Consider the following 22,715-nt stretch of genomic DNA (forward strand, 5'->3'; position numbering starts at 1 on the left):
AGAGAGAGAGGGAGCATGAGAGTATCGATTGTGATAAAGTGATCTCAGATGATTTATAACAAATACTTAATTGTACCTGAGTTGCCAATGATTGCTGGTGAATGAAGATGAGTAGCGATGCTGTAGTTGGCTTCAGTGAAGTTGAGTAGATGAGCTTGGAGAATTTGTAAATACAAAGAATGCACTGGTCACGGTAAATGCGTGTGTACGCTGTACAATTAGCACGTGTTATGAGGAGTATGGCTGTTTGCCGGTGAGCCAGTTGAGTTGCGGTGGGACACCCGAGGGCGCTTGTGTAGCGGCGCCTCGGTGCTACCAGTTTGTTGCGGGAATGATTGAATGATTCCGCAACAGCATGAGAAACAAAAAAAAAAAATTAATGAACAATTCTCACCATTTTTGAATAATTGTAAGAAATTGATAATTTTTTAATTTGTGTAAATTAATTCATTTTACAAAAAGTAAAGCTTTATTAATGTTATTATTACTTTATTTAACATTTTTATAATTTTTAAATACAACAATAGTCAATTATAAACATTATTTAGAAGAACAATATTCTTTAACTTTCTTTACTAAAGTATTTTTTTTATATACTAATTAACACTTATCAAAACTCAACTTCAGCTTACAACTTATCAATGTTTAATTAAATTAAAAACAGGATCAACAATTTACTTCAACAAGGTTTCAGTAATAAAGGCTATATTAAGTGTAGTTAATTTTAGTTAGCACTTTTATCAAAATGTGTCATCAAATTTGCTTTTGTAGCGTTTGAAAACATTTTTCTATTAGCTTCAATCATTTGCAACAAGTATTGTTTTTGAGTCTCGTCAGTTACAGTGTCATGATATGATTGCATCAGGGCAATCCCACGTTCTGCTGAGTCATTTACAACCTCTAGCGCTTGAACAATTTTCAGCCCTTCTAAATAAGTTTTATCTGATTTCCAGGAGCGAGGATGTAGAGCTAAAAATGATTCGTCTAGTTTCAAAGATTTAAAAAAAAATCTAGTATTCTCCGTAACAAAATCATCAATATCTTTGTCGACTATATTATTCGGATCAATACTTACTCGGTTTTCTATTGTTTTCATTGATGATTTTTTGTTTAAAGCTGAAACCATTTTTATTTTAGATGTAACTGAGATTTGGTCATCGAAGAACGATAGTCCAACCAAATGCTCATTCAAATACCACAGATGTCGAGAGAATACTTTCAATGCAGCAGCTGCTGTAGATTTATCTTCATTTTTATAATTTACAAAATCTTTTAGCATTTGTAAATCATTCCGTGGTGCCGATATGGAGTAAGAAGAAAGGAACCAAGCTTTTAAATAAATTTTGGTAACAAAATTATTGAATTTCCGAAGACCTGATAGTTCTGTGGCCGTCAACTTAAATTGGTTGCGAAAAAAATATATCTTTAAGCAATAAATAATTTTTGCCATCCATCGTGCTCTGTGGTATGCTACCGGAATGTTAATACGTGTCGATCGATTATTATGATCGGTGGTTTTTTCAAGGTATAGCAAAGCTAAATTTAAGAATTCTTTATAGTCATCGCGAGGCTGTTTCGTTTTTAGCTGATTAATTATAAACAAAGCAGTATCAGATTCATTATCGACTTCCCCACAAACAAAATTCGTTGGATCCAAATTTTTCCATTCTTTCTTGAAACGTTCGAACAGTTTTATATTTGGACCACTGACTATTGGTTCTAGCAGTGATCCAAATGTCGCAGTCAAAATTAACTCCAAAATGTGATGTCTGCAAGCAAGATGAAGCAGTTTTTTCCCAAGTTTTTTCTCCAACAAAGTACAAGCTCCAGCTTTATTACCAGTATTACTTACAGTTGTATCGAATCCCATCGACGTTATATTATTTTCAAGATTCCACTAGTTAATTAATTGGTAAACACCATTTGACTGACTTGAGCCTGTTGATTGTTGAATTATCAGAACACCAAGCATTTTTGAAACTCCTTGACCAGATACTACTACCACTGCTAAACGATCTTCTGACTCAGTAGACTTATAAGCTTTAAAAATTTTCGTATCCCAGTGTACCGTAAGAGGGACTTTTGGATAAAAAGATGATTTTATAAGTAATGCTTCCGCAGCTCGGTGTTTTTGTCGCGTGCGTCTAATAGTTTCTTTGCTTACCGTGACATCTGATACCTTACGATCTAACGTTGCTGAAATGGCAGACATCAAGAGTAAACCGTTTTGATTAGATGTTTTAGTACGATCCAACATTGATGAGAGCATTGGAGAAATCTTATATTTAGGCTTCTTTCTAGGAGGAGAAGCATAAAGTTCGTGAGAAGACGTGCTCGAGAGAGATAAATTACTTTTTTGAGATAAAGGTTTTTTTAATTCATCGTCTTTTAAACTTACTGCAGTTGACGTAGAAACAGCCGAATTGTGAGCTTCGTCATAAGGCAATGAGCATTTTAGAGAAATATCAAATAGTGAATCAAGTGACTTTGTTTCTGCTGTTGGGTTTCAGATAACCTCTGCCGATTTTTTTTCAAGCTCTTCCAAAATGTAAATAACTGATTCACTTTTTCTTTAACATGATATTCTTTGATAACGTTGTAATTATTCCAGATATTTAAAACTACCTTTGATGTTCTATTTAAACTTTCGTTTACTGTTTCTTGGTGCTCATAATGATAATATAAAAAATAACTTAAGACTGAACGTTTTGTTGGCAGTGGAGAGCAACGAAATTGAGTGACATATTTTCCTAGCAACCATTCACCTCGTTGCGAACATTCTGATCGTAATCCTTGTCGTGAGCTCATTTTACAACTATAAAAAAAAGTTTACTAATTATTATTATTAACATCGATTTCTATCAATAAGTAGAATGGATCAATTAAAATAAAACTCAATTATTGACAGTACTTTTAAGCATACACAAAGTAACATTATGAAAAAAATTTAGGTTAGAAAAATGTTTAGTTACAAAAAATATTTTTAAAGTAAATAAAATAGTTACCTTTCATAGTAATTAAAAAGACGATGATAAAACTATATATTTGACATTAACATTTACTTGTCATTAACATGAACTGTTAAATTACGGATTAATTATGCTAAGGGCAAAAAGCAACGCTGACAGTAAACAATTGTGAATAAAAGAAGACGGTCGAAGACAAAGACAAGTAATACTTGACTCGCGCGCCTGGTGTCAATAAATTGAACTATAAATTATTCAAATATATCGAATAATTGACTATTGTTGTATTTAAAAATTATAAAAATGTTAAATAAAGTAATAAAAACATTAATAAAGCTTCAATTTTTGTAAAATAAATTAATTTACACAAATTAAAAAATTATCAATTTTTCACAATTATTTAAAAATGGTGAGAATTGTTCATTAATTTTTTTTTTTGTTTCTCGTGCTTTAATTTCATTCTTTAGCATGTGAAATTTAAGGAAAAAAATATTAAGTTCGTTAATATTCATGTTTAGAAGTTGCTCAAATAGATATAAAGTACTCGATTTGAAAACTTAAAAAATTGGAGCAACCTCTAAATATTAAAATTTTGATTTGAAATTTTCAGGATCTTCATGATTTTTCATGTAAAAAGAAATGAAATTACGAGAAAACGCATTTGAAAAAAAAACAAAATCGATTTTTGAGGATTTAGGAAATTTAAAAAAATTGTGAGCGACCTTAAAAAAAATTTTTTTTGAGCTGTCCTTTGGAGGGGACTCTTAAAACATAGTAAACTAACATATTTTCACACGAGACATGAAAAAAAAAATAATCCTTTTTTTTGGGTCGCCCTAATATATATATATATATATATATATATATATATATATATATATATATATATATATATATATATTATAATGGCCGATCGGCTCGGGATACGTCGATGAGCCAACAGGTCCAAGATAATTGGCGTATTTGTTCATCGTGGTCGGTTATTGGGCGCCAGAAACAATTCAGGATGCTCCAATCCTCGACAACCTAAATCAGGACCAACTTAATAGTAAACTCTACTCAGGGCGGCGGGTTCCTAGAAAGAAATAACCAAGAGGTTCCGAAACGAATAACAATTTATTACTAAATAAAAACAATATACTCGGTTTGGTGAAATAATCAGTTCCAGATAAATCGAAATACAAAACAACAATCGTAATCAACTCGGGTAATAATCGCAAACAAAATCAAACTACTAACGTAGACAAATCAGAATAATAATAATGTGAATCAGGCGAGTAATACCCAATTTAATCATCAACTCAATAATTCAAATAATGTTCAATAATAATCCTGCCAAATATTCAACTAATCTCTCAAGTAATAGTCAAATCCGTAATTCCAACAATTTCAAATAATAATCAAGTAATATTCAGACCAATATTCAAATAATAATCACGGTAATTAGTTAAATGATAACAAAAATAATAATCACGCAATAGTGAAAACAATGTTCAAATAATAATCACGGTAATTATTTAAATAATAACAAAAATAATGATCAAGTAATATTCAAAACAATGTTCAAATAATAATCACGGCAATTATTTAAATAATAACAAAAATTAATAATCAAGTAATATTCAAAACAATGTTCAAATAATAATCACGGTAATTATTTAAATAATAACAAAAATAATGATCTAGTAATATTCAAAACAATGTTCAAATAATAATCACGGTAATTTTCAAATTGATGCGCATTCGTATGTAGCTAACACCAGAACCAACGGTGCTCGAAACGGTATATCATTCGGCAGTTAAAGTCAGAATCTGCAATTCGATGCTAACCGAGCAGCGGATAATTGATCGATCAGATCGCGGATCGATGCTCAATTACCGGAGCTCTGAATTACCTGTCCGTAACCCGCAGTCGGTAACTGTGTTACCCTTAGCCCCGACGGGACCACCGAAGCTCGAAAAGAGGCGGCGCCTCGCTCGCGGTAGCCAGTAGTGGCAGCAATCACTCAAATTTAACAATGATGACAATTTTTACAAAGAACAATTTTTGATCGAGCCCCAATGGTGTCGACCACTCAGGGAACTTTTGGTGAGGAGGTATCCCGGAGATACCTCGTGGAACTCAAACGTAACAACAACTGGCCTCAATCGCCGGATAATTGAATAAATAAAAAAATAAAAATAAAAAAAATATAAAAATAATAATAAAAAAGAAATAATAATGTAACTAGCGGTTCCACGAGCTATCACCCTAACAACAAAAGCCACTTACGTTGCAGATCGGTGTCGTCTGGATGGCGTCGGCTGGTGTTGAGCGGGTGGCGGCGAAGGCAGCTCCTCTCCAGGTTGATCCTGGCCAAACTCTCGACCAAAATCTCACCAAAAGAAACGTCGGTACGGCGTTATTCCCAAAATCGGCACTAATACGTGTCGAATCTGACGGTCGGCGATTTTTGTATGTAAATTAATTAATTACAAAGTCCGACAAAAATTAAATCAACACGAGGTGAACACTACCAGGCGGTTACGTCGAAGGCCGCTCTCGCCTTTTCCGTTTCTTCTTCTTATCCGTAGCCACTCGCTGGCTACGGAGTTGACCTGCAGGCCGTTAGCTGGCGCTGTTACCATTTTTGAACTTCTCAAATTGATGGTAGACAATGGCATCGACGCGCCTTCTAGTGGCTCTTCCTGAAGCTTATCCAAATGCCGACGTAATACTGATTGATAATAATTGGCATCAATATCGTGTGTTCACGTCTCTCAAATTGTGGAGCAGCGGTTTGATGAGAGATTGGTTTTTGGCTGTTCTCTGGGTTTGCTGGTCGGCGTGGAATCCGGCGTTATGTCACAGGTTGACTCGTCGTTAGTAAGTGGCTTTTATCGGGGTACTTACCAAATACTTAATACTAACTTAATTCTAGTTTACTTCTAACTGATGCTAACAGAATAATAGTTATTTCAAATAATTATCGGCGCCGCGCTTTCGAGCTGCGGGATTCGCCGTACTCGCATGGCAGTCTCTAGATGGCGACTGGGTCGCGGCGAATAAAGATAAATCTGAATTTTAAATGAAGTAACCAAAAAAAATTATCAATTAAGTAGAGCTGTGCTCGTGACTGCGGGTCTGTCAAGGCCCCACGTCACAATATATACGCGCGCGCGCGTGTGTGTGTAAACCTTCCATAACTTTTGAACGGTTTGACTACTTAAAATGAGGTTTAAAGTAGCATTAAATCGGTTTAAAATTGCAGTAAGAAATTATAATAACTTTAGTTCTTATTTGAGAAATATTTCTTGTATGAACTTCATTACATGGCGTAAGTTAACAAGGGATTAAAATTCATAAGAGATATCCAAAGAAACATCAATGAACTTACTAGCTTTTGATTTATTGAGTTTAATACATATCGAAATCTGAAAAGAATTCGATCGAAAATAAATTATTGAATGATAATTTCATCACCAAAACGGATATGATTTTTTCATTCCAAACTAAATGATGCTTATCGTTTTCTCAGGCTCAAGATCTCGGAACGAATCCAGGTCCTTTAAATGACATGAAAACCTACTACTTACAAGTAACTGACTACAACCATAATGTTCCGGTTATTAAATTTCCAATTGCTGGAAAAAAAATTGCATTAAGTGAGGTAAGTCATCAATAGATATCTAGAAGCTAAGAGTATATAAAAATATAATTGATCGCTTCAGACAGCTCATTGTGTAAAAAGCTTATTTTCGTGAGCTATCGTGAGCTATCGTTGACGAAAGAAAATCGCAAAAACTGTTTTTTCGGAATTGCTCTAGAATTTCTGGATCGATCAAATTGAATTTAAAGATTCTTGATGAGGCTGAGGCTTAGAAAACTACGTCGAATGCTTTTAACCGCGTAAAAATCGGTTCATTCATTCAAAAGTTTGTCACAAACGGAGTTTGCGATGGGGCGTAAAGGGTATGAAATAACTCCAAAACCCAACCACTAGTTTCTGTTTGATAACTAAATTAATTTTTATAATTTTATACGAGTATATAGAGCGGCTCACATACTGTATTTTTCCCAAACCTTACTATGATTACAAATAGTGGTTAAGAAATTTGTAAGGATGTTAGGATCTTGCTGACTTCGGCCTCGAGATGCCTATTCTCTTTATGAATTTATGGAAATATATTTATGGATATCTCTAAGTATATCATGTAACGGATAATTTATTTCCCGTTCATTCGGCCCCTTATTAATTTTAAATAAAATGAGACACAATAAATAAAAATGATTCTAAATTAAGTCAGGGCGTCACCAGGATTTTCAATGCGGTTCCTGGAACCAGATAACCAGAGCTGAGCTTATAATCTACAGGGAGAGAGAGTGGAGGAAGGTCTACTGAAATGAATAAATTTTTATTTAACAATGATAACCGGTATTTATTTAACAACAAAATGAATTAACAATTCGTGCACTTGCGCGTACATCACTCACTTGCAACGACTCACTTAATACTATGACTTATAGCTACTGGAGGATTTCGGGCTAAAACCGGCTACTCCAATTTAGTGCTAGTCCTTTACTCGGCAATTCATCAACAAGTAGAAAACGTCGCACCAAGATTTGATTACCCTACTCGGCAATTCATCAACAAGTAGAGAACACGTACACTTGCACACTCTTAACCCCCACGATCTTTACACACATACCCCACACTTTTCCACACGCACACTGAATTACTTTATTTTATTTGTTTGAATATTAAAAGAAATTGACAAAAATTTACTTTTGCAAATTATTACATTGACTCAACTATTCAGTCATTAGCTAATAATTAAAATTACCGAATATTTTTCAATTAATAAATCATTTTCAATTAACAATTTAATCACTAAAATCCGAATTCAATTCGACTTATAATTTTGACTTAAAAATTAGTCACGAGTTTAATTCTCAACATAAAATGATTCCATTTTCTTGTTACGTCCCCACCTGCATTCGCAGATGTCTCTGATAGCGAATACGCGCGCTAATTTAAACTCTAACAATTGTACAATAATTTCATAAATATTCATTTTTTCATAAATATAATGTTAAATAATAAGTAAAGAATTCCAAACGTTAAACATTAAATACTAAGAAAATGATAAGTAAAACTCAGCCAACACCTGAATAAACAGATTATTTTTAAGTTCACATTAACATTTTCTTTCGAAGAATGTTAATGGAAAAACTAGAATGATTCAACAAGTAGTAGAACAAATAAGTTGTTTTTAAGTTACCATTAACATTCCAACAAGGAACGTTTAATGATAACACAAATGTATAATAAAATGTAAAGGGAAACTAGAGTACAGTACGCGGCAACATCAGAAAGTTTCACGAAAAGAATGTCCTAAGTCAACAACAAACAATTACGTGGACTAGACTCTGGAGTGGCATCAGCCGATGAGCCAGCTCACCCTGATGACGCAGGAAGCGTGAACTCCAAAGTCTAGAACATTCTATATTTTCGAGAACCTGATAAGCAACCCTACTCCTACAAGGGCGCGTCCCTTGGGGAGTCTATAAAAGCGAGTTGCATCGGGAACTCGAGGCCTTTTTCATAATATCATTAAGCTACTAAGTACTGCTCTAGAAACCGATAAACATTACACTGTACGACGGTTTCCCTCCTGATAATTAAATTGTATCGCATTACTAATTAAATAAATCGGAGACTATTAATTTCAAATTAAATCAGTTTATTTCGGAGGAAACTCGAGTCCACCTACTGACGACACTGGGGGTCGTCTCATCCTAATTCTCCAGACTCCTTTATATTATTTAGTGCCGGTTCTTCTCAAACCGCGCCGTTACGAGGACGTAACAACTAAATTAATATAATAAATTGGTGGCAGCGACGGATTCGAACACACTCCGAAGAGGACTGGCGCAAAATTTTTTTTTTTGTGTATAAAATTCAACATCGATCTTCATCTCCGAAAGTATTAACTCACCATCAACTCAAAAATCAAAATTTCTTTTCTGGGAACAATAAAAAAAAAAATATACAAATCTTCAAGAAAAAAATCAACGAGAATAAATATATAAAGTGATACAGTTAGTGAAAAGTTAAAAATCAAAAATCAGTGAGAAGTTTTTGAAAAATTTATATAATCTATAATTTTCTTTTGCTTAATTATAAATAAAGTATATCAAAACAAATTAAAAATAAAATTAAATTAATAATAACAACGAATAAAATAAAAGATTATTCAACAAACAATAAGCAAAAAGAAAAATAAAAACCATCAAATTGTAAAACAAGTGAATCATCACCAAGAATCTACTTAAAAACTTCAAGCAGAAGCAACTACAGCCAAGCAGTGACGACCTAGGACAACAACGATAAGAGCCAAGCAGCCCAAATCCAACATCACCTGAGAGGCAGCTCACGAATCCGAAAAAGGACAACCCAAGCAGTTAAATATAATTAACAACATAAGAATATACAACGAAGTAGTAAGTCATTTATTAATTCGAATTTATTTGTTTCTCGTCAAAAATTACAATTTTTCCCCTTGTCTGCCCACGCAGTATAAATTTTTTTTCTTTTCCCTTTTTGACTTGTTTTAAATAAATCAAAATGACTTTAGATAACGATAACGAAATGGAAACCACTATACTAGAAAGTAAAGGAAAAATAGCAGCTTTAGAAAAAGCTATAGAAGAATTGTTAGATGAAAGAGAGAATGAAAAGCGACTTCGAAAAACGTTGCGAAAATGTAATATTAGACAGACTTAATCAGTTTAAAGCTGAATTAAATTCACGACAAAGTACATCAACACATAATAGTAATAATAATAACGGTATAAATTATGATAAATTCGATCTTTTCATAAAAACTATTCCTGAATTTGACGGACACACAATCCCAGTACAATCATTTACAGAAATATGTAAAGAAGCAAAGAACTTTATAACAGACGTAGAAGAAAAAGTACTAGTACGATTATTAATATCAAAATGTAAAAACGGACCGATAGTTAGACTATTAAACGCTAATATAAAAACAATAGACGACTTAATTTCAACATTAACACTAAATTACGGACAGAGTAAACCCATCTCAGTTTTACTAAACGAACTAACACAATTTAAACAAAGAAAAGACGAGAGAGTTATAGATTTTCATAGTAGAATAGATGAACATTTAAGAAAAACAATCCTAGAAATTGAAAATTCAAAATGTAAAAACTCGAATGAGAAAACGATAATAGCGACAGAGACAGCAATTCAAACATTTTTATCAGGACTATTCCCGCAAATAGCATTATATTTAGGACAGGTAGAATATAACGACCTTCAGTCTGCCGCTACCGCTGCTCGTGAAGCAGAAAGAAAATTACAATCGATGAGCAATATTAACTCTATGTTTCAAACCTTTAATGACACAAATTGTCATGCTATTCAAAGTACTCCTAATACAGACGTGACACACAAAAACGACGACAAAATTAAACTTAAAATAACATTATTAATACAAACAAATATTGTTCAAATTGCAAAAGAAACAATCATAATACAGAGGATTGCAGATTTTTAAAGTTTAAAAATTACAGAAACTATGATAGCAATAACAGAAATAATCGTAATATGACAAGTAACAATTACAATAATAATAATAATAACAATAAAAACTACAATCGTTATAATAACAATTACACCAATAGTACAAACAATATTTACACTAGGAATAATAATAATCCGGTCAATGGTAATACGAATAATAATAATAACGGACCCCAAATACAATGTGCGTACTGCAGAAAGATAGGACACATAGAAAAAATTTGTAGAAAGAAAATTTACGACTATGGTAGACAAGCAGGTTTAAATGTCGCACAAACAGTTCAGGGAAACGGACAAATGTTTCCCCTTCCAGGCTCTTCAAGGGGAAACACCTCAACGCAACAGAGCCAGACCCAAAATTAAATACCAGAATACCCACAAAAACATACTTCGTAGGCGCAATGTCACCAGATTATAAGCCTACGTCAATAATGATAAAATCTAAAAATATAATTTCTAATTACGGGAAAATTCTATTAGACACGGGATGTAATTTAAACCTAATAAAATACGGGGAAGTCAAACATAAAGATTTAATTGATGAATCATATTGCTATAATTTAAACGGAGTATCAGAAGCAATTACTCTAGGTAAAATAAAAATACAAATTTTTAATACAGAAACAGACTTTCACGTAATACCCGACGACTTCCCCCTAGATTATTCAGGTATATTAGGAATGGAATTCTTACGCGAATACGGCGGAATAATAAACCTAGTAGAAAATACGGTTACGTTTACAAAGTTAAATAATTTAGAAATTTCATTGACAGAAGGAGAATATTTTGTTTTAAAAGCTCGTACTAAAACAGCAATGTTCGTTCGGATAGATAGTAATCTCAAAGAGGGATACGTGCCTCGTCTAGATATGGGAAACGGTATATTTGCCGGAGAAGCATTAGTGAGTAATAGAAATGGGATAGCTTATTTGTATGCAATAAATACTCTTAGTGAAGATGTCAAAGTAAAGGTGCCAACAATCTCCTTGTACCCATTTGGAACAAGCGAAGAAGATAGCACTTACTTATCGCAAGATGAAACGGTTCAACAAAGCAATAGCACCATGGCCAGGGAAATCGCGTTGATAAAGTTATTAGTCTCTTGCGTTTAGAACATCTGAATGAAGAAGAGCGCGAAGAAATAGTTTCAATTGTTGAAAAATACGCAGACCTCTTCAACATTCCGGGAGAAAATTTGCAGGCAACCACAGTGGCTGATCACATAATACCCACGAAAGATGACATCCCAGTAAATACTAGACAATATAGACACCCACCCGCGCATAGAGATGAAATCGAAAGACAAATAACAGAACTTCTTTCAATGGATATTATAGAACCATCAACTTCACCGTATAATTCACCTCTTTTCATAGTTCCAAAGAAAAAGGATTCAAAAGGAAACGTAAAATACCGTCTAGTTATAGATTATCGAAAAGTAAATGATAAGACGATTGGGGATGCATACCCATTACCGCTCATAAACGATATACTCGACCAACTAGGAGGAGCTATGTACTTTTCTACTTTTGACCTGAAATCGGGTTTTTATCAAATAAAAGTTAACAATAGGGACAAGCATAAAACGGCATTTACGACCCCGCGAGGACACTATCAATTCAATAGGATGCCTTTCGGACTCAAAAATGCACCTGCTACCTTTCAAAGACTAATGGATTTAGTACTTAGAGGTTTACAAGGTGTAGATCTATTCGTCTACCTGGACGATATAGTAATCTATGCGCGTTCGCTCGAAGAACATAGAAGTAAATTCGAAAAGTTAGCCGAACGTTTACGTAAAGCGAATCTAAGTTTCCAGCCCGATAAATGCGAATTTTTAAGAAAAGAAATGTTATATCTAGGACATCTTATTTCTGCCGATGGAGTGAAACCAGACCCAGAAAAGATAAGAGCAATCAAAGATTACAAAACTCCTACAAATACCACTCAAGTAAGAGAATTTCTCGGACTTGCGGGTTACTATCGACGTTTCATAAAAGATTTTGCAAAAATAGCGAAACCATTATCAGACCTAACAAGTAAAAACGCGAAATTTGTCTGGACACAAGAACATCAAGAAATCTTTGAAAATTTACGTGATAAACTATGCACGGCTCCAATATTACAGTATCCAGATTTTTCAAAACCTTTTATTTTAACGACCGACGCATCAAACTACGCAGTAGGAGCAATTCTTTACCAGGGTAAAATAGGTGAAGATAAAATAATAGCAGCAGCCTCTCGCGTCCTAAATAAACATGAGAAAAATTACTCAACTACAGAAAAAGAAATGGTTGCAGCATTATTCGGGATGAAAACCTTTAGACCTTATCTTTACGGTAGAGAATTCACACTCATTACGGATCATAGACCATTAGTATGGGTAAATTCAATGAACGACCCGACCTCACGCGTAATGAGATGGAGAGAACGTCTAAAAGAATTCGACTATACAGTACAATACAAGGCAGGAAGAATAAACACAAACGCCGATGCTTTATCTAGAAATCCAGTAGAAAATAAACGGGAAGCATACCCAATAAAATTTAAATGGCGTTCCACAGGGAAACCAGGAATCGCAAGACTCAGAACGTCTGACCCATCTGGCCCCGAACCAGTACTAACAAAAAAATCAAAAATAATAAGTTCGGAAGAAAACGAACCCGAGAACTTACAAATAAACAAAAATAAAAATAATAATTCGAAAGTAGTCTATTTAGAAAAACACTTGAGAAAAGAGATTGTAGCGAGTTATAACGATGCCATTAAACAACAATGCGAATTAGAAAAAATAGTACTACGAAATTCCCTTGCATTAGCATCAATAGCACCTGCGGAATTCGCGTTTCAATTCATGAAAGAACAAGGATATATGGCCAGCGTCACGGGAGAAGTTATCAGAATATCAAAATGTGTACCAGTCGAAGTCAAAACGAGGAAAACAGAAGAATGTTATCAAGAACTACCGGTTACTTTAGGAAACGGTAGCTTCTTCATGTTACCTAGAACGCATCTGCTAGTAAAGACCGGTAATCAGATCGATTGCAACACATTGACGCCTACCACATTTAACATCAATAATGCATGGTACCAAATTCTACCCCAATTGACACCAACCTTAGAACCAGAAGAAATTGGCCCAAACACCAGAGCAACATGGAAGTACACGGCACCGGAATATTTAGCAAAAAGCGGAATATACTCAAACGAAGACCTGAGTAAGCTAAGAGAAGCAATGATGTTCCCAGTAGAAAGATTCGCAGTAGTAAACACGATAGCCAGAGGGGCAACAGGCAGACAAATAAACGTACAAGGAATCAACATAAATAGATTCATCGACGAGGTCAATATAGAAAACAAAATTAAAAACATGCTGACAAAAGTACATGGAATTTTCACTGTCATTGGAGATTACAGTTCAGCGATAATAGCAGGCTGTATTATAATAAAAGCTTTCAAGTTTGCCACCGACACAGTAATACACGCATTGGCGCTACACTCCGTATTCGGATGGAGCCTATGGTTACTAGGATCTATATGGGATTCGTTAACAAACTTCTTGTTACATTCAAAACAGAGATACGAGAAAGAAAAGGAGCAAACAGCCAGCAACCCAATGATGTCACAACTAACCACAATCGACATAGAAGAAAAAGACTCAGGAGAAGAACCACCGAGGACGCCAAGACCAAGAGCAAGGGAACCGGGAACAAATAAGGTAGACATCGACCAGACAGACAAAACAATACAAAGAAAACTATTTCCATAAATTAGCAAATTTCCTTTCTCTCCCATTCCATTATCATGGTAAAAAAAAAAAAAAAAAAACCCTAACAATACACGCTAAGAAGGAAAATTTTTTTTATTGAAATCCCTTTCTTCTACAAAGCCGTTTATAAATCGTAAACAGAGAGAAGTCCTTCAGGATGAGCCCAAGCGGGATGACACCAGTCGTCGGTAGGATGGTCCAGGACGGCAAACTTCCCCTCCTGCATCCAACGAAGTCCCAAGTAGTCGAAATCGTCTGATTGGGGTTGGGATGACTCGAACCGGTCCCGGAACCAAGCACATCGGTTCTGAATCTTCTCGGCACGCCGGCGACGAACAACATCGATGGAGATAAACCCATCAATATTTAGTGGTCCGGAAAGCTAAAATAAGCAAATTAATCAGTGAAACGAAGTAAATAAGCAAACAAATAAAGAAACAAGCATACTTACGGGAGATACGCGTATCTGCGATTCCACGTAGAGACGAACAAGTTTCAAAATGAGGGCTTTCAATCGCCCCACCGAGCACCACCGCACCAAGTAACCCCCGCGTAGATCACGCCCAAGATCAACGAGATCTTTGATGATCACAAGCCACATAAAGACATCGAACACATTCTGAAAAAAAAAAAAAAAAAAAAAAAAAAAAGAATTTTTTTTCATGTAAAAATTTGTTTTCTCAAATAAAAGAGTCAACCAGATAGTAGAAATTAGTATTAATAATTTAAAAACGGTACTTACGTCCACGGGACAGCACAAAGAGTAACTGGGGTTACACATTTTTTATTCGGAGACAAGAAAAATCTAATATTTATATACGCGAAAGTACAAAGAGAAAGAAAGCACGTGACGATCTTCACAAAGGTACTCGGAAAAGTAGTAACGCAATTAAACAACTAAAGACAATAGACGGTACGAAAAACCCCCACGACTTAGAAAATACATCCCCATCCAGTCAGGATGCGCAAAATATAACCAAAATTACACCGACAACCCGAAACAAAGAGTGAAACCACGCGCAGGAACTACCCCACTCTTACAAATTTTTTTTCTTTTAACGCTCCCCTCAGATAAAATCTTTTTTTGTTAGTAAAAATTACAGGATATATATATAAGCACACCTACGTGAATAAAAAAAAAAAATTCCCTTTTTTTTTCCTTCAAATACATAAATAAGATTTTTTTAATATAAACATACACAAATTACCAAAATCAATTTAGAAACAATTATTTCCCATATTTTCTCGTCTCTCTCTATCATCAAAAAGTTTTCTTTCCTTCGGCTCACTCCCTAACGATACAAGAAAAATAAAGAAGAATAAACGATAGATCAGAAATTATAAATTCAGGTTGAAAACAAAAATAACTATAAAATAAAAAGAAACACACCTAAAACAAAAAAAATATGACGAGAAACAAATTTTTTTTGGAAAAATAATGACATACTTTTCTTACAGGAAATATAAAATAAAAATATTAAATTTTTAATAATGTTTAGATATAAGAATGAACCACAACATCGAATATATAGAAATACAAAAAAAAAAAAAAAAAAAAAAAAAAAAAAAAAAAAGATAAATAAATGAACATTTAAGCTTCACAGCGATAGCAAGGAATTACCGATTCAAGCAACAATAATTAAATAAATAACCATAGATTTTATTGTTCAAAAAGTACATAAATTTTTTTATAGCCAAGAAAGATGATAATAATAATAATAAATTAATGAATTATAAATAATAATATAATACATAATAAATTGTAAACTAAAATTTTTTTTTCTTTTCAAATGACAGTTGAGTAAAATACAAACTTAAAAGATAATAGAGATAACGCAAACGTACATGTATTTTCTTCCAAAAATAAGAAGATTATTGTCATTAAGGTTTTAAAGAACTTTAAAAGAAAAAGATAAACATAAACTTAAACGTAATATATAAGTAAAAACAAATAAAAGAGGATCATTGTCAGTAAGGTTTCAGAAAAACTTAAAAATAAAAATAATAGTCCTATAGCAGGTAAAGCAGTTATCGGAGAACCGCCGGAGTATCTCTTAACCCACAAGGGGCGCGAGCCTACTGAGAGGGAGAAATCTCCTAAAATTTTTTTAATATAATTTAACGCGCGAAAAACATATTTTTTTCTCATAAGCATAAATTGAGATCAATGCCACCTAAACAACAAACGGGACGTTTGTCTAGAGGAGGGACGTGTTACGTCCCCACCTGCATTCGCAGATGTCTCTGATAGCGAATACGCGCGCTAATTTAAACTCTAACAATTGTACAATAATTTCATAAATATTCATTTTTTCATAAATATAATGTTAAATAATAAGTAAAGAATTCCAAACGTTAAACATTAAATACTAAGAAAATGATAAGTAAAACTCAGCCAACACCTGAATAAACAGATTATTTTTAAGTTCACATTAACATTTTCTTTCGAAGAATGTTAATGGAAAAACTAGAATGATTCAACAAGTAGTAGAACAAATAAGTTGTTTTTAAGTTACCATTAACATTCCAACAAGGAACGTTTAATGATAACACAAATGTATAATAAAATGTAAAGGGAAACTAGAGTACAGTACGCGGCAACATCAGAAAGTTTCACGAAAAGAATGTCCTAAGTCAACAACAAACAATTACGTGGACTAGACTCTGGAGTGGCATCAGCCGATGAGCCAGCTCACCCTGATGACGCAGGAAGCGTGAACTCCAAAGTCTAGAACATTCTATATTTTCGAGAACCTGATAAGCAACCCTACTCCTACAAGGGCGCGTCCCTTGGGGAGTCTATAAAAGCGAGTTGCATCGGGAACTCGAGGCCTTTTTCATAATATCATTAAGCTACTAAGTACTGCTCTAGAAACCGATAAACATTACACTGTACGACGGTTTCCCTCCTGATAATTAAATTGTATCGCATTACTAATTAAATAAATCGGAGACTATTAATTTCAAATTAAATCAGTTTATTTCGGAGGAAACTCGAGTCCACCTACTGACGACACTGGGGGTCGTCTCATCCTAATTCTCCAGACTCCTTTATATTATTTAGTGCCGGTTCTTCTCAAACCGCGCCGTTACGAGGACGTAACATTCTTGTAGATTTTTTTCCAATTTTAATTTAACGAATCTCGAACTTATAATCCCCGTTACTAACTAAATTCTTAAGAATTTTTCACTATGACGAAGTTAACAAGATAATTTTTCCGGAACTTAATTTCAACATAATATTCAACCGCGTGGAATTTTTGACTAGATAATTATTATTATTGTTCTTGTCGACTGGATAATTAATTAACAATAATTTTATCTCGATGTAAAAATAAATTCTAATAATTATCCACGGGTATTTCCAATTTTTTAAATTTCGTCATAATTTCTCAATACTTAATTTCCAGTAAATGAAATTAATATTAAAAATACGTTCAAATAAATAGTATAATTAATTTTCAATACAAATTATATTAATAAATGATAATTTAATTGTTTTAAATTATACTAATGTCCAGTTGTTAATTTTATAATTTATTGCGTGATAAAATTCATAAGGAATTTGCGCACTCAAAAATTGGACGCCGTTGTTCGTAACTGCGTAGCAAGTTTTGACCTCGGGTACCGAATACTCTTGTCGTGTCGACTGGAACCTTCTCGATGTTCCGAATTTAATAAATAATTTTATTAATGAAAATAAATTTATTTAAACCAATCTAAGGTGTTAACAATTATTAACCAGCTGCATTAATAAATTAATTATTCACGACTTACAAACCCAAGAGGTCTAAAACATTCCCCGGGTATAAAATCCCCAAGAAGAATGCTCAAACTGTTAACGAACCAAATCAATTAAATTAAATAATTATTATTAAGCAAGATATTATAAACAATTTGAATTATCAGTTATTAAATCAATAATTGAGACATAGTGGAATTAATGAGCCGGGTATAAACCCCAGGGCTCAACGAAGAGACAAAATTTCAATACCTTGATAATTTTAATAAAAATAGAGAACTCTGGTATGGAATTTAGCTTCCTTCTTGGTTGCTCAGCAGACGATGTCACTCGTTTATAAACTTCACTATTTCTGCCGACACCACTCGTGGCTCGTTTATATAACAGCCCCCCAAATACCCCCTCCTACTTAATACTAGTCGGGTCCCGAAGACCGAGACGCGCCAGTGCTGCGTCGAATTATGACCAGGTGTGATCGGTTTTGCCGATCAAGGGCAAATTACCCTGTTACAATCAAAAGTAAGGAAAGATTTAAAATTTCAATTGGTTAAGTTTATTTTGGAAACAAACTTGTACATTTGAGGAAAAACAAAATATAAATCATGCATTGAAATGCTAGTATGGCTTACAATAGAAAAATATTAGAATAAAATAGATGAGTAGTTTACCTTTTTTTGACTTGTTGCTACCTGCTAAGACAATGTAGACTTACTAGGGTAACGATTAGAAACAATTTACTACTGAATGTTTACTTAAAATTTGACTTCGCGTTTCGTGACAATTAAAAATGCACCCTTTTTGGCGGAAAATTGTAATCGAATCAACGCTTTTCGCAGAATATTTAATTTTTGAATCAACGCTTTTCACGAAAGTTAACGCACACGCAGAAAATAATTAAAAAAAACTATTTATACTATAATCTGGTTTACCTTTCCGACCAAATAAATTATTGACTGATCAGTGATGCAGCTATTTGAATTTATTTGTTTCGCCGTGCAAGACTCACTTCTACATCGGTTCGAGGTACCTCGATCACCGGAAATAGAATGCCCTAGTGATAGCAGATTACGTTAGTGCTCTTTAAAATTTAAGAAAAAGCCTAACCACGGACATCAAAATAATGCCCGGAACCCAATAAAAACTATCGGTGTCAAAAACTTCGATACTTCCGAAGATTACTGTAGACTGATTTGTGATAATCTTTTGCGAGCTTATGAAGGGACATCAATTTTGATGTAGTGGGAGAACAGATGATATTTATGCGTTGGAAAATTCTAGAAGTTTCGATATTATGACTCAAATTCATGTGCGTTTCACATGATATTGAGTAACTACCGAACATGCACTAGAATGCGGTCATAGACAAATACAGGTGCTAAGAGCGACACGATTCTTTACCAGAAGTTTGAAGTCTAACTGTTTTTGTTCACTAAATGTTGAAATTACTTGCGTCAGAAGGTAGCATCAAGTGTACAGCTATTAAAATATTTGATAAATGTGTGGACCACTTAAATAAATAAGTAACTGAAAATTAAAATCCAAATACATATATAAAATAATAAATGAAAACTTAATATAAGAAAATTTTATAGAAGTGAAAAGAGATGGCAAAAATTAGGCACGACTTGACCCCTACATACGTCACAAGTTATTGCGGTTTGAAATTTTGAATTAGGGTCATCTGTTTTCCAGATTTTTTTAATATACGAAATCAATAGTTTCCATAAAAGATCAAATAATGGGCATAGACGACCTTGGTTCGGCTTAGTACTGTAAAGCTCTGGGCTAAGCTCACAAACCAGTTTCGGCCCAGTTAAAACGAAAAGTTGCTTATGCTTGGTCGCTCCTATCATTTATTAAGGGTGCCACTAGAATTTTTTTCTCAGATTCTAGAAGCGGACCCAAGCAAGAATGAAATCAATAAGGTCGAAAGAGATTGCTAAAAAAATTACTAAATTATTAACAGAGAAATTCGTTTCCCAAAATATTTTAGTGAACCAACCCATTACAATAATAATCCCCCATACAACAATTATCACTTATCGCTACACCTTACTTCTGACTGCGCCCCCGACTTGGGCGTCTATACAACGGTTTCTTATCAAAGAACTATTTCCGACGAAACCTTTTAATGAGCGTCTACATCGCGGTTTAAAACTTAATTTCCATTCACTCCCAACTTGGGTGACTTTTGCAAATAACGATGTGAGACCGACTACAACAAATAGATATTCAAAGACATCCCTTGCGACTTTCAAATCATTCTGAAATCAGTCTGAAAAAATTCTGGAAACATTATGGAATCATGATGGTTCCACAGTGTTTCCAGAGTGGTTTTGTGCCTATTTTCCAGCATGAAACCAGAGTGCACCCAGACTAAAGCCAGAGTGGAATCAGATTGGACTCAGAATGAAACTATAGTGGAACCAGAGTGGACCCAGACTAGAACTAGAGTGGAATCAAATTGGACTCAGAATGTAATTAAAGTGGAACCAGAGTGGAATCAAAGTGAATCCAGAATGAAACCGAAGAGGAACCAGAGTGATACCAGAATGGAACCAGATTAGAATCAAAGTGAATTTTACATAAAATCAAGATGGCTTCAAAGTGGAATCAACATGAAATTAAAATGAAATCAGAGTAAAATAATAATCAAATCAGAATTCATTCAGATTTAAACTAGCGTGAAGTCAACGTGAAATTTGCATGAGTCACAATGGAGTTATTAAAAATTAGATTGAACTGTCAGTAAATTTAGAATAAGTTCGGATAAAATCGAAATTAATTAAGATAAAACTACAGCAAAACTAAAGTCAGATCCGATAAAACTTCATAGGGATCTGAATGTGTAAATAATTTAATATAAATAATAAATTACCTTCATTGGAAAAAATTAATCAATTATTAATATACTTCTTAAAGTTTTTTCCATCTTTATTATATAAATGTACATAATAAGATGTTACATAGTGGAAAACGTATCCTTTTATAATTTCAATGATATATATTAATATATTAATCAACATTAACAGTTTGTTTATTTAGTCACATCTCTATTTAAAAATGTTGATTGAAGAGTATTAAAAGATAATTCTTCTCAATCAGTTTTTATAATCAAAATTGTTATTCATCTCATCTTTGACAAATTTAAAGATTTCTCCCAATCTTACGTACACTAAAACTATTTTAATAAAAACTTTATTATATCAATTATGAGTTGATCAACATCGAAAATTGTATTTAAAATCAAAAATAGAAAATATAAAATTCCTATCATATAGAACGTAAGTTTCAGAAAATTGTAAATGTCTATATATAATATATCTGGTGAAGAAAATAAAGTCATGCGTAATATATGTCGGTAAAAATGTATGCTTCAATTTTTCTCCTAAATTCTCTTAAAAAAATTACATATCAATCATGACATAGTTTTTACTACAGCTGTTTTTTAAAATGCTTTTCGTACATGAACCTATTCACTATATGTATACAGTCTATAATTGTGCATTAAAAATCACAGGGAAAAAAATATACAACTTGAAAAAATTAATTTTCCAATGACTTTTATTTAAAGTAAAAATAAATTTGTCGTAATACTTCAAAGTTCACTTTCATTGTTACTTTACTTTCAAATTTTATGGTTTAAAGAAGTCAAAAATTAATGATGACCAACGTAGTAGCATTTCGTTCGTCGGTTTCCAGTGAAAAAATGAAATTCAAGAATTAGTAGGTCCAATAATTATAAACAAAATGAAACGATCAGAATATTATAACGATATTACACAATTTTATTTAGTTACCAAACTTGACAATGTTTCGATTTAGATATCCAAATTAATTATCACGTTAATTTCTATGAACTTGTACGTCAAGTAGTATCGTATACACGATGAAAAAAAATTTTTGTCTGATCATATATGATTATACATGAGGTTTGGAATGATCAAACATATATGATCAAAACATCTTGCGATAATACTCTTGGGACCTTAAAAAGTTTTTTTTTTAGACTGGCAATACGATTGTTTTGACACTGGCATACAGCCTGTCAATAATTACCGAAAAATTTATTGGAAAGTGACTATTTTCTAATTTTTTTTAATAATGACATAATTTTTTTGTAATTTTATTGTACTTTGCGAATTTTATCAAATTTAATAAGTTCTGAAACTTTACAAAAATCTATTGAATTCCGGAATTTGATGAAATTGCAAAAATTTTTATAAAAACCAGTACTTTCTGTTGTTAAAAGTCTAATAAATTTATGTCTTTCAATATTAATGCTGGTGACTTGGACGAGTGAGCAGCGTTCCAGACGGCTTCCAGCTAAAAAGATTTGAGTTCGAGCCCTCCATACGCCTGCGATTTTTTTATTTAATATTGTCATGAATTGATTATCCTAATATTGTAACGAACCATTACCGTACTATTCCATTTCTCTATGTATTTATGAAATGAATTTGTTATTCTCGAAAGCATTTTTTTATCAGACATATATGAGTAAAAATAATTATATATGATCATATATAATAATGCATAAGTAAATCTGATTATATATGATTAGACGTGGCCATATATATATATATATATATATATATATATATATATATATATATATATATATATATATATATATATATATT

General features: G+C 33.0%; 3 protein-coding genes across 13 annotated transcripts in view; 2 read left to right on the forward strand and 1 right to left on the reverse strand.

The window, feature by feature from the left end:
* LOC141525717 (cadherin-AgCad1-like) overlaps nucleotides 1-22,715 on the forward strand; it is a 313,469-nt gene that overhangs the window by 163,049 nt on the left and 127,705 nt on the right. For all 11 annotated transcript variants that reach the window (XR_012478887.1, XM_074240289.1, XM_074240280.1 and 8 more), the window contains one exon: nucleotides 6,485-6,616. Coding sequence is in view for 10 of the 11 variants with exons in the window: in XM_074240289.1 (XP_074096390.1) it covers nucleotides 6,485-6,616 (132 nt within the window). In the remaining variant the exon portion in view is untranslated. The remainder of the gene's footprint in view (nucleotides 1-6,484; nucleotides 6,617-22,715) is intronic.
* LOC141525654 (uncharacterized) lies at nucleotides 9,681-14,391 on the forward strand. The gene is made up of 3 exons (XM_074240214.1): nucleotides 9,681-10,404; nucleotides 11,183-11,526; nucleotides 11,622-14,391. The coding sequence occupies exons 1-3, from the start codon at nucleotides 9,681-9,683 to the stop codon at nucleotides 14,328-14,330; spliced, it is 3,777 nt and encodes a 1,258-aa protein (XP_074096315.1). The 3' UTR covers nucleotides 14,331-14,391.
* Nucleotides 14,455-16,402, reverse strand: LOC141525725 (uncharacterized). Its single transcript, XM_074240300.1, has 3 exons — nucleotides 15,073-16,402; nucleotides 14,782-14,949; nucleotides 14,455-14,712 (listed from the first exon to the last, which is right to left on the reverse strand). Exons 1-3 carry the CDS (start codon nucleotides 15,109-15,111, stop codon nucleotides 14,455-14,457), a joined length of 465 nt encoding a protein of 154 aa, XP_074096401.1. The 5' UTR covers nucleotides 15,112-16,402.

The sequence above is a fragment of the Cotesia typhae genome, unplaced genomic scaffold, assembly GCF_013202065.1.
Source record: "Cotesia typhae breed Kobodo isofemale line unplaced genomic scaffold, CoteBio_Ctyphae contig_27, whole genome shotgun sequence".
NCBI lineage: Eukaryota > Metazoa > Arthropoda > Insecta > Hymenoptera > Braconidae > Cotesia > Cotesia typhae.